Source organism: Hippopotamus amphibius, chromosome 2 (assembly GCF_030028045.1).
Source record: "Hippopotamus amphibius kiboko isolate mHipAmp2 chromosome 2, mHipAmp2.hap2, whole genome shotgun sequence".
NCBI lineage: Eukaryota > Metazoa > Chordata > Mammalia > Artiodactyla > Hippopotamidae > Hippopotamus > Hippopotamus amphibius.
In genome coordinates, this window is record NC_080187.1 from 200,337,725 (window position 1) to 200,352,556 (window position 14,832).

The window sequence follows — 14,832 nt, forward strand, 5'->3', positions numbered from 1 at the left end:
TAAAGAATAGGGAAGAAAACTCAATATTTGCTCCAGAAACAATTTAGCCGAAGGCAAGTTTCATTTGTGGGAAAATGCCTGGCACAGAGTATGTACTCAGGAAGTGTTGGTAGAGAGAATGATTGAGTAAAGAAGTGAAGAACTGAATGAATAGAGCACCAAAGCTGTGCCACTGGGAAGCCAAATTAGACAAGAAGGATTTGTGTTCTCTTTTTCCACTTAAGCTACTGGCTCAAGGTCTATTTGGAAAAGCCATCCTGGGTCTGCTCTTCCTGTGGAGCTGAGAATAAGAGGGTAGATGAGGCACTGCACACCTGAGCAGGCACAAAGGATGATAAAGTTTGCATAAGGTTTAGCAGAGTGTCAGGCACATAGTAAACACCCAGCAAACGTTGACCACCCATATGACCATCAGTAGTGGACAGAAGCAGAGCCAGTCTAGTAGAGACCACCTGGGTCTCCACTAAAGAGGAGTGTTATCTTACAAAGAGGCTGGACTGGCACAGAAGCCCTATATTCAGATCTCCTCTTTGTCCTTAACTAGTTGTATAAGTGAGCTTAGATAAGTGAGTTTGCCTCTCTGTGTCTCAGCTTCTTCATCTTTGTATACCAGAATAATCTACTGAGATATTATTTTGAATTTATTTTCTCACCACCACCATTTCTTAGTTTAGAGGTATTTTCAGGACTGAGAGCAGAAGCCACTTGAATCTAACATATGTTCCTATCTTTTGCAAAAGCCTAAACTCATCAAAAAGATAATTCTAGGTATCCGCAAAGGGAGATGAGAAAGAGAGAGAATGCTTAACTCCCTGACTGGGAGACGATAGGGGCTGCTGTGTCCCCAGGTAGCAAGAGCCCAGCCAGAGTTTCCATGACACTCGTAAGGGAGGAGGTAGTGTGGTGCCCCCTGCCTTACAGGGTTTCCCATCCCTTAGGTACAACCCCAAAGAGTGGAATTTCTGAAGGGACTGGGTAAAATGGGACTGAGCTTCTTAGCAGCTGGATCTGATATAAAAAAAAAACCAGTAAAGAGACCTTTGCACAAAGTTGGGATAAACAAACTCGACCAAAACTACACAGGATGGGGACTCAATGCCCTATTTAAGCTGATATAAAGAAAATAAAGAAATGTGCTGCTTGTCACTCATTTAAGTTTTGTGGACTACGATCTCACTCAGTGGTGAGCTTGTTTTTTAACTGATGCTCTTTCAAAAACAACAAACACACACCTTGGTGTTTAGCCAATGTCCATGGTGTAAATACTCCTATGTGGCCAATTTCAAACTACCAACATTAAATGACAGAATGTGGAGAGTTGAGAAGAGGTGCATACAATCGGCTCTTCTGAGGCGGCTCCCACACACCACTGAGATTCCCACATTATGAGCTTTCTATGTCTAGAAAGCTCTCAAAGACCTTTCTCAGTACGAGGATTCCAGGACAGTAGGTTAAGGCTAATTCATCATGATTGAAGCCATTCGCTTTATCAAGTGTAGTCTGCTGATTTTATTTATGTTGAAATATGGCCTAGTGGAACTGTTGACACTCCTACCTTTGAAGAACACCCCTCTTCAAAAATGATACAGCCCCTCTGTCAATAAATAAATATAAATTTTTCAAATTGAATCTATTCCTTCCTTTCATTAAGTGGCTTTGTGACTAAGAATAGACCATGCATCATCCCTAAGGGTTACTGAGAGCAAATCCATAAATCTTTCTTTCAAGTTGTTTTAAAACAATATGTTTTAACCTATAACTCATAATAATCATAAAGGTAAGATTAGAACTATAAGATTACTTCTGTAAGATAGGACTAATCCCATTTTGTAATTGAGGTACAGAGAGGTTAAGTAATTAACCCAAGGCCACACAGCTAACTAGTAAGTAGCAAAGCTGGAATTCAAGCTAGATAATCTGAGTCCAGAGCCCAGGCTGCTACACTCTCCACAGCACTATGTCTCTCTGTGCAGTAACAAGCCACATACAGGATATGGACTCATCTTGGGTCTCTTCCATCCATGGGGCCAGATTAAAAGGAGTCAGCAATCTCTCCTTTCCTCACCTGGGTATAAGGTACCCAATTCATCTTCTGGCAGCTGATTGTGCAAGAGGAAGTGGGCCCCATTTTTCTTTTACAGGCACAAGTACTGCCAATAATAAAGTAACCATTTCTCCCAGTGTGCTTGTCTCCACGAGGTGGTGGCTCTGGGCTGTAGTAGGACTCAAGTGCTCCCAGAGCCCTTGGCTGTGATACCATCTGACAATCCCCTGGCCTCATAATTAGAGCTGAGGTCCTCAACCCCCACCCCTCCTTCTGTTCCTCGGAAGCCTCACTTGGCAACTCTGTAGGTCATGTCAGAGACAGGGAGGTGAGGGACAAGGGAAAATGAAACTCAAAGTCGGGAGCCGGACAGCTGTCAACATCCAAATAAAACTTTGAAACAATACTACTGAGTTAATTTTTCAATCAAAATATCTCTTGGCAACTCAGACAAAGACTTTAAGCCAAGATTCACCATTCTAAGAGCTGTTGAAGAACCTGTGACTGTCCAGCTCCTGGGCAGCTTCCCCTGGCCTGACTCTGGTCAGATGCCAGCATCATAGCCCTCTTAGCTGTGGAAGAATTCTCCTGGAGTTAGCTCTGGTGGAGGAAGGAAAAACCTCTGGTCTGAAGATGAGGCCAACAATTCTGGTGTTTGAGGGGGTTGCGGGACTTGTAGTTTTATTATTATGGTCACTTCAGTTGTTTGGGGACATTTCCCACCAGCAAGAGGATGCCCCAGCAGCTGTTTTCTGGGACAAGTCATGTGTTTCCAATGTGACAACCAGGGGCCTTACTTGATGGGATCAGCCTTTACAAGACACAGAATGTAAGCCCTCTGAGCTTTACCCCGGTGATGGGAACAGAGTCCCAAACCATGGCAGGAATGTGGGTTGGACTCCTCTCCTCCAGCAGAGTAGGAAGATACTGGCTTGGATGTTAGGAGAGCTAAGTTCTTTGGAATCTGTCATTAACTAGATGCATGGTTTGGGACACATCTGTGGGCCTCTCTAGGTCCCAGTTTCATCTGTAAAGTAAGGAAGTTCGACTGGATCGTTACTACCAATGAGAGGTCCCTGGTGTTTATGGAGTAATGGTTGGGGGTGGGAGAACAGCATCACCAAGCTATTTTCAAACAAATTACAAAGGGAGATTGTACCACACAATGTCATTTCTTTGCTTTTCACTGTAATTCTACCTATTTGGTGTGGTAAGACTGATTCTCTCCAGAGGATTGGAATAGTAGATTGATGGTGTTATCTATATCTTTACTCAATAAGAAAAGGAAAATGAGAAACTCCTCAATAAATGAGGTTGCTTGAGAGGTACAGAAAGAATTAGAAGCAGGCAGTAAACACTACATCATATATTCTCCCAGTCTCTTTCCTCTCTAACACTCCCTGACCAGATGATTTGGATTCCCAAGTATGGGCCCCCCAGGTGCCCCTAGTCGTCCCTGGCCCAAAGGAACCAGGAAGAACTTCGCAGGTATGCCAGGTCTCCATGAAGTCCTAGAGAGCTGGGCTCATCCCAGACTGATCCAATCATTCGGTTCAAAGTCAAGGCTGGAGATCTCCCTGCCAACTGACCTCAACACCAGAGGACTCAGAAACATCTTGCCCTCTCAGGCCAGGCAAGCCCAGCCCTGCATAAGCAATTGTCACAGAAAGCCTGCCATGCAGCCTGCAGTGCCCAGGCCTAGACCCTGGGCCATGTGGAGAAACAATAGTATTGCCTGGCGGTAGCTCATTTTCTGAACAATTTTTTAAATGTACACCTAAGGAACCATTACCACCATCAAGATGTAGAATATTTCAACCCCCCTAAAAAATTTCCCTTTGCCTTTTCCATCCCCAGGCACCAGGAAAACACTGATCTGCCCTCTGTCACTATAGTTTTCCCTTTTCCAGAATGTCATATAAAGCGAATCACACAGTATGCAGCTTTTAAGCTGGGCCTCTTTCACTTAGTGTAATGCATTTGAGATTCATCTGTGCTCCTGTATGTATCAGAAATGTGTTCCTTTTTATTGCTAAGTAGTATTCCATTGTGGTACATTCGATGGATATACCACAGTTTGTTCATCCATTTACTAGTTAATAGGTATGGATTGTTACTAGCTTGGGGCTATTATGAATAAAGCTTCTGTGAACATTTGCATCTTTGCATAGATACTTGTTTTAATTTCTCTTGGGTAAACTCCTAGGTTTGGAATTGCTGAGTCTTATGGTACATGTGTATTTACCTCTATAAGAAATTGCCAAGTGGTTTTCCAAAGTGGCTATAGTATTTTACAATCCCACCAGCAATGAATGAAGCATTCTAGTTGCTCCACATTCTCACTGACACTAGGTATTGTCAGTCTTTTTAATTCTAACCATTTTAGAGAGGGAGATAAGAGGTGGTATCTCATGAAGTAACTTGCCCAAGGTCACACAAGTAGTAAGTGTTGGCAATGGGCCTCAACCCCAAGCCACATGGCTCCAGGTCTGGGAGCGAACCACTACATTTGACAGTCCTTGCTCTACTGACAAAAGTTTTAATGTAAGCAAAACCAGATCTAGGTCCTGCTTTCATGGAGCTTACCACTAAATAGGGGAGATAGATATTTATGTAATGGCTATTCAAATAGAAAATTACAACTATGAAAACACCTAAAAGATCAAATAATAGGGAGATGTGAGCAAGTCAGGAAACAGAGACATTTCCCCTGAAGAAATGAAGATTGAGTTTAGATTTGGAGAAAGAGTGATGTTAGCCAAGCAAATAGGGGAAGACAGCAGAGCATGTCAGAACAGGGGACCACACAAGCAAAGACCAGGCAGGAAGGCACATTGTGCATCGGCTGTTATATGAAAAGTCTCAGAACGATCAGTAGGGAGGGCAATTTTTATCATCTTTTCTCTCTTCACTTGTTCACCCAATTGCTCTTGAGCTAAATAAGGTGGCCAGTCATGCTGGTTTGACAGGACAATTGGCTACCCTATCTTGAACTGATCCAGAGTAGAACGTGCCCATGACCTTGAAGCCACTTTAGGGAAGTAAGCCCCATTATCTCCAGAGGATTCCAGTACAAATAGAAAGCTTTTCTGAATGGCATGCTCTTTCATAATTAGATTTCTTGAAAGAAAAAAAAAAATATGATTCTAGTCAGAGTTGCAGGGAAGTACAGCCTAAGAAGAAAGTTTGGAAGGAAAAAAAAAACTTTCCAGCAAGAAAACACAGACTCAATTTCTTTCTTTCCTGGAATCCACGAAAGGAGAAGCTGTAGTCTGAGGCTACAGGATGGCCAGCAAAATCAGGCCAAGACAGACAAAGAAAACAGAAAAAATCAGATGTGTGAAAACGGGTTTCCTTCCATCTCTTATCTCATTATCTTATATGACTACGAAATGGTGAAGAACAGAAAGAAAAAACAAAGGAACAAAATGAACAGGTGAAACAGGAATGCAAAATAGGAAGATGGCAAACTCCAAAAGGTAATAAATTACTTCAGCAGCTCTAGACCCCAAAGCTTTTTTAAAGAACAGCCATAAAATAAATTCATTCAAGGCAAACTTCGGAATGTCTGCTGAGTTCAAAACGATATTCTACAGGGAGCTATATTCAACACCCTGTGATAATCCACAGTGTGAGAGGATCTGAAAAAGAACGTGTGATGTATGCATAACTGAGTCACTTTGCTGCACAGCAGTGATTAAGGCGCTATAACTCAACTACACTTCAATAAAAAATAAATTTTAAAAAATGAATTAAAAAACAAACAATATTCTAATGACCTGAGAAGTTACCACAGCCATAGCAGGCACCTCGCGGAAGCAACGTATGCCTCGGGTCATTTGGGTTCAATATTACAGTGCCATGATACCAGAGTGTCACAAGAGCTGAGGGAGGTCACGAAGATTAGTAACTGTATTGTCCTATATAGTTACTATATTATTAACTATGTTAGTAACTAAATTGAGAAATTCAGGCATGGAAATATTTTTAAGGTAATAAGTAGATGGGAGGGGACTTCCCTGGTGGCACAGTGGTTAAGAATCTGCCTGCCAATACAGGGGACTCAGGTTCAAGCCCTGGTCCAGGAAGATCCCACATGCCACAGAGCAACTAAGCCCATGCACCACAACTACTGAGCCTAGAGCCCTTGAGCCACAACTATTGAGCCCTCGTGCCACAACTATTGAAGCCCACATGCCTAGAACCTGTGCTTCGCAGCAAGAGAAGCCACCACACTGAGAAGCCCACTCACCTCAACAAAGAGTAGCCCCCACTCACCAAAACTAGAGGAAGCCCTTGCAGAGCAACAAAGACCCAACACAGGGACTTCCTGGGTGGTGCAGTGGTTAAGAATCTACCTGCCAATGCAGGGTTCACGGGTTCGAGCCCTGGTCTGGGAAGATCCCACATGCCATGGAACAACTAAGCCCATGCACCACAACTTCTGAGCCTGAGCTTTAGAACCCATGAGCCACAACTATTGAGCCCGTGTGCTGAAGCCCACGCACCTAGAGCCCATGCTCCACAACAAGAGAAGCCATGGCAATGAGGAGCCCACACACTACAATGAAGAGTAGCCTTCACTCACTGCAACTAGACAAAGCCTGTGTGCAGCAACAAAGACCCAACACAACCAGTAAATACATACATACATAAATAAATTTATTAAAAAAAAAAAAAAGACCCAACAGAGCCTAAGTAAATAAATAAATAAATGGGAGGGTAGGATGTTCAGGTCAGGCAAAATTCAAGATGGCAGGAGTGGGAGAAGAAGTAATGCTCACCTGGCCTTGGGCAGAATCTGCTTATCACCAAAGATCAGCAACAGCTAAGAGCTCAATCTATAAAGGCCCAGTAGTGACTAAATTCTCATTCAAGTTTTTTCATCCTGCTGTAGTCCTAGAAATTGTGAAGTCAATATTGCCCATGTACAAATCACAGACCTGACCACAGCAGCCAGGGACAGAACTGTAGCTACATTTATCTCATAGGTTTGTTCCAACCTAAGCAGAGGACATGGCCCAGAGGATGTCCAGGGTAATCATGAAGTTATGGTCTTCCAGGGGACCCCTCCCACTAGTCCCAGGTCTGGGAATATTTTCAGTATGTTAACCAAGTGAAATCACACATACACACACAGAGAGAGTTAACAATTTAAATAATGAATGTGAGGAAATTTCACAGTTTTGTGGAGGGGGCATATTAATACCTGCAGCTCCTGTCTTATGCACGTGTGTCCTCAGCACCAGGCGATACATGGGAGGTGCTCGACAAACATGGAACTGGGCAGAAGCACCCAGCCCAGGCATTACGTGCAGAAGACAGATCCTGACTCCTATCAGGGCCTTTTACTGCAGAATTCTTGCTTCTCCCCTAAGCCAGCTCAGTCACCTGCAGTCATCCACCTAATGATGTCCCTACCCAAAAGAAAATGAAATAATTTATTCCTGTGTGAAATTTTAGGAACCCTCAAAACTGGGGGCTGACTTAGGAACGGAGAAATCACTTGCTGCAAGGAATCTAATATTAGAAATGTAATGGTTGCACCCAGCTTCTCCTTCTGACTAATTTTGAGGAACTTGCTGCCCCGGGGAACTTGCTGTCATGCAGAGGGCACCCCAAGCCTCTCCAGCCCGTCAGCTTGCTTTCTACGTTACAGGGCTGACTCCCTCAGAAGGCTTTGACTGCCTACCTTAGTTAATATTCTCCCTCTCAAAACCATGGCCTCATCCCCAGATTCTTATCATTGGTATGTCTTTATCTCTTCTAAAGACATAAGAAAATGATGATTTCTGGGACATTCCCCGTGGTCCAGTGGGTAAGACTCTGCGCTCCCAATGCAGGGGGCTTGGGTTCGATCCCTGATCAGGGAACCTAGATCCTGCATGAATGCCGCAACTAAGAGTCTTCATGCCACAACTAAGGTGTCCGCATGCTGCAACAAAGTCCACATGCTGCAATGAAGATCCCATTTGCTGCAAGTAAGACCGGTGCAGCCAAAATAAATAAATAAATAAGTATTTAGAAAGAAGGGAGGGAGGGAGGGAGGGAGGGAGGAAGGAAGGAAGGAAGGAAGGAAGGAAGGAAGGAAGGAAGGAAGGAAGGAAATGACAATTTCAGAAGACATGCCTGAAGAAGGAAAAGTTCCTATCCAATACAATTAGGACAAATTTCCTCACACATAATGAAATCATTGGATTTCCTAACCACTTACTCAAGCTGTGAGGTTTAAATGAGTACAAATGAGACTGTTAGAAAAGTGCCTGGCACAGAGAAAGCACTCAATAAATATTAGCTTAAAAAGTACCAAATATCAATTTGGATATATATGCATATATAAAGAGATATAAATAAAATCACACCTCAAATGCCAATGATTCTGTTTTGGGAAATCCTTACTAAAAAAATACTCAAAGATTCAGACAAAGATTTATGTATAAAGATGGTCATCAGAGCATTGTTAGTAATAGGGAAAAAAAGAAAACTAGAAACAACCCAAATGTCCAACAATAATGAAACAAACTATGCCACTTTCCAAAAGCATGTTTTCGAAGAATATTTAATGCTGTAAGTAAATTATCATTATGGGTAAAGAGGGATATAAAACCATTCACATAATATCTCAATTATAGACATTCCAAATAAACATCTATAGAACAAATATCTCCATAAGAAAAGACTGGAAGGAAATACTCCAAACATTACTTGTGTGTTTTCCTGAGTCGTGAGATTCTTTATTCATTTCAGCATTTTTCAGACTGCATATTTACAATGAGCATGTATTAATTCTACATATAAACTAAATATGAAACAGTTAAGAGTCTGTTACAATACCACAACTAATGCAAAAACAACTGTGAGCTCCTAAACTAGGCCAGTGGCAGGGAGCAGAGAAGATAAGACTGAGACTGTGTCCTCAGTATTTGGTGACCCTAGTGGGTTAACAAAGGGACAGAGAGGGTATTCTAGGACAGCTCTTAAGCCTTCTAGCTTGAGCAACAGCATGGACAAATGACGTGATGAACCACACAGGAAATATAGACAGAAAGGAAGAAGAATGGGTTGGGAGGAAAGAAAATACATTCAGTTTGGCCTTACTTGGTTTGCGGTGTCAAAAGCATCCCCAGGTAGAGAAGGCCAGTCAAGAGCTGGTTACGTGCAGCGCTAAAGCCTAAGGAAGAGATTTTGGTATACTTTTGGGTTCGAGTCCCAGTAGTGCATCCTTGAAGCCTCTGCTTCCACGGAGGCTCAAACACTCAGGCTCTGGAGCTCTACTCCTTCCACCCAAAACGTGACCTGAAGCGGCCCTCGCCTCCTTCAGTCATAGGACTGCTGCTGGGTTACAGTGCAGAGCCTTACAGAGACTCACTGTGACATAAATGCTGTTTGGTGCTGTGGGTGCTGCCCCCATTGCGGACTGCAGTGCACTCTCAAGAGTCAACCACATAAAACTTCCTACTGTGTATTTCATAGGAACGATATTCAAGACAACAGACCCTGCCTCATGCAGAGGCCTCTTTTTACAATAACCCACAGGAAAGCTACCTCAGGCTTCAGGACCAGAAAAGTGTGAGCACCTGGACAGCATGGATTCTATAACTGCTCCTGTTTCCCTCTTTGATTTGGCCAATAGGAAGCTCAGAACAAAATCTATGTCCCATCTTCTGCAAACTTATATGATCACAGAATGTGCAGTTTAGGTTGCTAGTCTATTAATATTTCTGTCTTTGTTGTTTTGTCACCTTTATTTTCTCTTTGTTCTGATTTCTTCAACAATGAATTTTCATGAACTACTTAAAGTCAAAATTTTCCTTCCATGTCATGCCCACCCACTGACTCTGTTTCTATCTCCTGGAGTTGCACGAAAGAACCCTAGGCCCTCGTCCCCACAGCAGCCCTTCAACACTCAGGTCCTCCACAAAATCTTACATTTTTAGGTACCAGAGTCCCACTTTCTTCAACAATTTCTCCTAGGTGTGAGCACCTAAAGAATATTTCATCTTTCCAGACTCAACTGATACCTCATCTTTTCTTGGCATCTTCCCTAAAGCCCGTACTCAGGGTGTCGCTCCACTGCAGTACCCACAGCAACCACATGCAGTGGCTGATTCTTATGCTTGCTTTCCCACTGGACTGAGGACTCCTGAAACACAGACGTCAGGCCCTGTTTGCCTCCAGCTGGTACCTAGCCAAGGCCCAGGGCATAATATAATAATATATGCTTAATAAGTATTTGTTGAGTGGGGCTTCCCTGGTGGCGCAGTGCTTAAGAATCCATCTGCCAATGCAGGGGACATGGGTTCAAGCCCTGGTCTGGGAAGATCCCACGTGCCGCGAAACAACTCAGCCCGTGCACCACAACTACTGAGCCAGCGCTCTAGAGCCCGCGAGCCACAACTAATGAGCCCACATGCCACAACTACTGAAGCCCGTGTGCCTAAAGCCTGTGCTTCACAACAAGAGAAGCTACCGCAATGAGAAGCCTGCGCACGGCAACGAAGAGCAGCCCCCGCTCTCCACAACTACAGAAAGCCCGTGCACAGCAACAAAGACCCAACGCAGCCAATAAATAAAAATAAACAAATTTATAAAAAAAATAAGTATTTGTTGAGGAAGTAAATGAATGAATTAATATATACACAACTTCCCCGCTCACACACATTCTAAAAGAAAGCCAAGCCCCAGGGAAGAAAAGGGAGAGCTCAGGTCAGTCCAGGTGTTTGTGAGCCTTTCCACCTGACAGCTCTTTTTCCCTAGGACTCTCCTGAACACCCCTGAGACCAGGCACCAAGGCCAGAGCTGATTCTCCCAGCTAAATCCAGAGTAAATGCACATAAAACAGAATCAGTCCTATGAAGGCAACTGGGATAAATTTTCACAGAAAGAAAGAACTTCACTGATCAAAAGTGCAAGATGCTGAATGCTCCGATCTGTACTTGTTTTAAAAACGCACCCTTACGTGGGTGCTGATTATGTGCCAGGCATTGTTCTGAGGTCTTTACAAATATCATCTATTTAATCCTTATAATGACTTCACAAGATAGGTATTATAGCTATCCCCATTTTATTTTCATATAGTCTTTTTAGCATTCATGTCAGCTATCCTGAAATGAAGGAAGATAGAGCTATTCAGTCACTGAATGAAAGAAAATTAGTTACCTTGAGCTCCAATGCATAAATGTCTGACAAATCGAATGATAGCCTTTGATCTGAGACCTGGACCCCACAGAATAGCACATCGTGCACTAAGCACTTACTAAGCATCCTCAGCTCTGTCCTCCATGAGTTCACAGCCTGGTGGAGAAAACACCATGCATCCAAACAAATAATTTACCTTAGGACCAGGGCACCAATACGGTGCTGGCAGCAAGAGGAAGAAATTACCTCTGGCTAGAGGAGAAGGCTTCCTGGAGGGGGTGATGTCTGAGTTCTATTTTAACAGGTGGACCAGAGTTCACAGGGGAGCAGCAGAGAGGGAGGTGAGAGTGCAAAAGTGCATGGGTGTGAAATGGCAATTGGGGGAACGAGTGGCCATTTGGGGTAGCAGGAGAGCGTAGAGAGGGGAGGATTTGAAGGATGAGGGTTCATCCTTCAGGTGATGGCCTTGGCTGTAACACCAAGAAGCTTAAAGTCACTAACAGGTATAATAGTCATTTCTGTTCTAGAAAGATTCTTTGAGCAGCAGCGTGAGGGAGGGTGGTGAGATTAAACAGAGAGAGGCCAGTGAGGAAGCTGTGGCAATAAACCAAGCAAGAAACAGTGTGCACCTGAGCTAGGGCATGGGCTGCTAGGGATATGTGGGAACCTGAAGTTTTGGACTGATTGTAAGATGACAGCCTGGCTTCTGACTTGGAGACCAGCGGGGCCGTGCAGGCAATGAGATGGGGAGCACGATCCGGGATTGCACTTGCAGGGATGAGGACAAGCTCAGACAGTCTCTAGGCTTGGGAAAGCCAAACTGGGCAGCAGAAGCTTTTCATTATCTCAGAGAAGTTATTCAGATTCTCGCTCACATCTCCTTTTAATAAAATATGATGCGTTTCATTCTGCCATCATAGTGAAAAATCATTGCCTTTCTCTGGGAATTAATAACCTTTCAAATTAATAACCTTTGGGTAGGAAAATTGGTTTCATTAATACCTCCCATTGCACTTTGTAGTTTCATCATCTCTCAGTCCTGCTGTCCCCTGAAACCAAAAGGCCAAGACTTATCGTTTGAGAAGCCTGAATGACCTTATGCTCAGAAAGAATGATCAGGGTTCTTAGTAATTGGTCTGAATTGAGTTCACTGACCAAAAATGCTGGTATGGCCTTGGGTCTGCCTTTCAGCCACCGGGGAGCCCACACTCAGCTAGTGAGGGCTGCGAGAGCATCCTCCCCCAGCTCGTGGTCTGATTCCTAACCTTGGCAGAAAAGATGTCACCCTTGTTGGGAAGCCACATCTTGGGAACCTGGCACCTCGCTCAGGCTCCACCCAGCTCCTGATCAGGGGGATGTGTCTCTGACTGACATCATGGTCTTGACAGCTGTTGGGCTGCCTCAAAGAGTTGGATGACTGCTCACCCTCTACAAAGTGGCTCAGAGTCAGGGTGAGGCTCCCCCAAAAGAGAAGCAAGAAGGCCTTTCAGGAAAACAACAGAAGCTATAATCTTAAAAACAATCTTTTTCTCCTTACCCTGTTCTCCCACAGTCTTTAAAAGATTCTGAGTGGATATTCATTTATCCTTTTCTGCTGAAAAACTGTTTAGCAGCATCTTATCACCTAGAGCATAAAGTCCAGACTCCTCAGCATCCCAGCGCCTCCCACACTCTGGCTGCCCTGCCTTCTGCCTCCTTATGCCTGCAAGGTCCTATACCTCTGAGCCCTTACCCAGCTGCTCCCTCGGCTCAGGAAGCCCTACTCCTTCCACCCACTCACACAGACATACAAGCCCTCATTCATGCCTCAAGGCCAGCATCAGCATCACTTTTCCTAAAAAGTCCTCCCTGAATGCCACTCCCATCAAGCAGAATCCACCACTCCCTTTGTGATCCTCTTCACCCTGGTCCTACCTGGTCCATGCAAGACTACATGTGAGAACAGGTTGATCCACATGAGAGAATGCATGGTGTCATCTAACTGAGATGCCCTACGGGCTGTCTCCCTAGCGTAGAGATGTAGGCAATTGGAGTCAGAGAGACTGGGTCCAAATCCTACCACTTACTGGGATCATGATTTTGGGTGAAATACTCATCCTCTCTGAACCTCGGTTCCAATTGCCTCCTGCATGTTCCCACTGTCCTGGAGTTATCCTAGTGTCTGACTGGTTGGTCCTATAGTCACTGAGATGGCGGGATGGAGGATCTGGTCCTCTCCACCTCTGTGTGGGGTCCTAGATCACCCCCCATCATCTCCCAGGAAAGAAGTGGACATCCTGCTGGAAATAAAATGCTCTTTGGGGTTCCCCAAAACTACAGCCCATGCCTACCTTCAGCACCTTGCAGTAACCCCATCTCCTAGTGCTCTTAGAAACTTTTGGGTTGTCCCAGAACTGGCAGAGGTGGAACAGATGCCAGGGTAAGCACTGTCACCAATTTTATCTTCCAGAGTCATTTGGAAGGAGATCTCAAGCTGTTGAAAGAAAGGAAACATCGCAGGAGACAAGAACCAGATTTCTGCTCTTTAAAGAAGAAGCTGATAAGGGCTGTCAGATTCGGCTCAATCACTCAGACACATTACAGCAGTGCGGCTTCAACTCCTCCCTGCCTCTGGTGATGATAGTCCACGGGTGGTTGGTAGGAAATGCTGACACGCCTTTTTTCTCTCTGCTTTTATATTTTCTTTTTTTTTTTTTTTCCTCCCTAGTGTGTTCAATTTTAATAAAAAGATAGGGAGCTGATGATAACTTCATGCATAGTATTTGTAAAGTACATTCTAATTTTCCAAGTCCTTCCCCACACATTATCTCATTGATTATTTCAATTCCATGAGTAAGCAAGGCAGGGAAAGTATAATTGTCTCCGCATTTCAGATAGTAAAATGTGGCTCAAAAAGGTCTACACAGCTTATAAGGGCCCATAAGAGATTGCAGTTCATGAAGGTGAATCTGCATGTCTTCCAAGAGGAGATAGGAAACCAGAAGGCATAGTTTCCCAATGAAATATTATATCTGTAAGGGTTAAATTCAGCTGCAAATAACAGAGACCCAAATTGGCAGTAGTTCAAATAAAAGTTTTTTTCCCATTTCATACAACAATCCAGATATTCAATATATGTAGTCCAAAACTGAATAAACAGCTCTGGTCAATGAAGTCCTCAATGACCCAGCTCATTCCCTGCTTGCTATTCTGCCATCCTTAGAATGTGGTCCTCAACCTTATAATTCAAGATGGCAGCTAGAGCACTAGCTATCACATCTGCATCCCAGGTAGCACAGATAGTAAAAGGTACACAGAAAAAAGTCAGAAAGCAGGGTTTTTTAAAAACAACTATATTGAGGTATAATTCCCATACCATACAATTCATCCATTTAAAGTGTACAGTTCAATGGCTCTTGGTATGTAAGTGTGTTTTCTTAGGTTAGCTTCCCAGAAGCATCTGTGAACTGCTTCCAATTATATCTATTGGCCATACCCAGATGGAAAGGTGGCTGAGATATTTAGCCTCTTGGAGAAAGTGTAGCTTCTCAGTGATGTTAAAATTCTATTACTGTGGAAGAAGGGGGGAAAGAATATTGTGAGCAATGATTGAAGTCAAACAAATGTTTCCAAGAAGAAATTCTGCCTCACTGTTTCTAGGCCACCCACGA

General features: G+C 43.7%; 1 protein-coding gene across 3 annotated transcripts in view; it reads left to right on the top strand.

Moving 5' to 3' along the window:
• LIPC (lipase C, hepatic type) overlaps positions 1-14,832 on the top strand; it is a 139,858-nt gene that overhangs the window by 98,340 nt on the left and 26,686 nt on the right. For all 3 annotated transcript variants that reach the window (XM_057724482.1, XM_057724484.1, XM_057724483.1), the window contains exon 2: positions 13,632-13,819. In XM_057724482.1, coding sequence (XP_057580465.1) covers positions 13,632-13,819 — 188 coding nt within the window. The remainder of the gene's footprint in view (positions 1-13,631; positions 13,820-14,832) is intronic.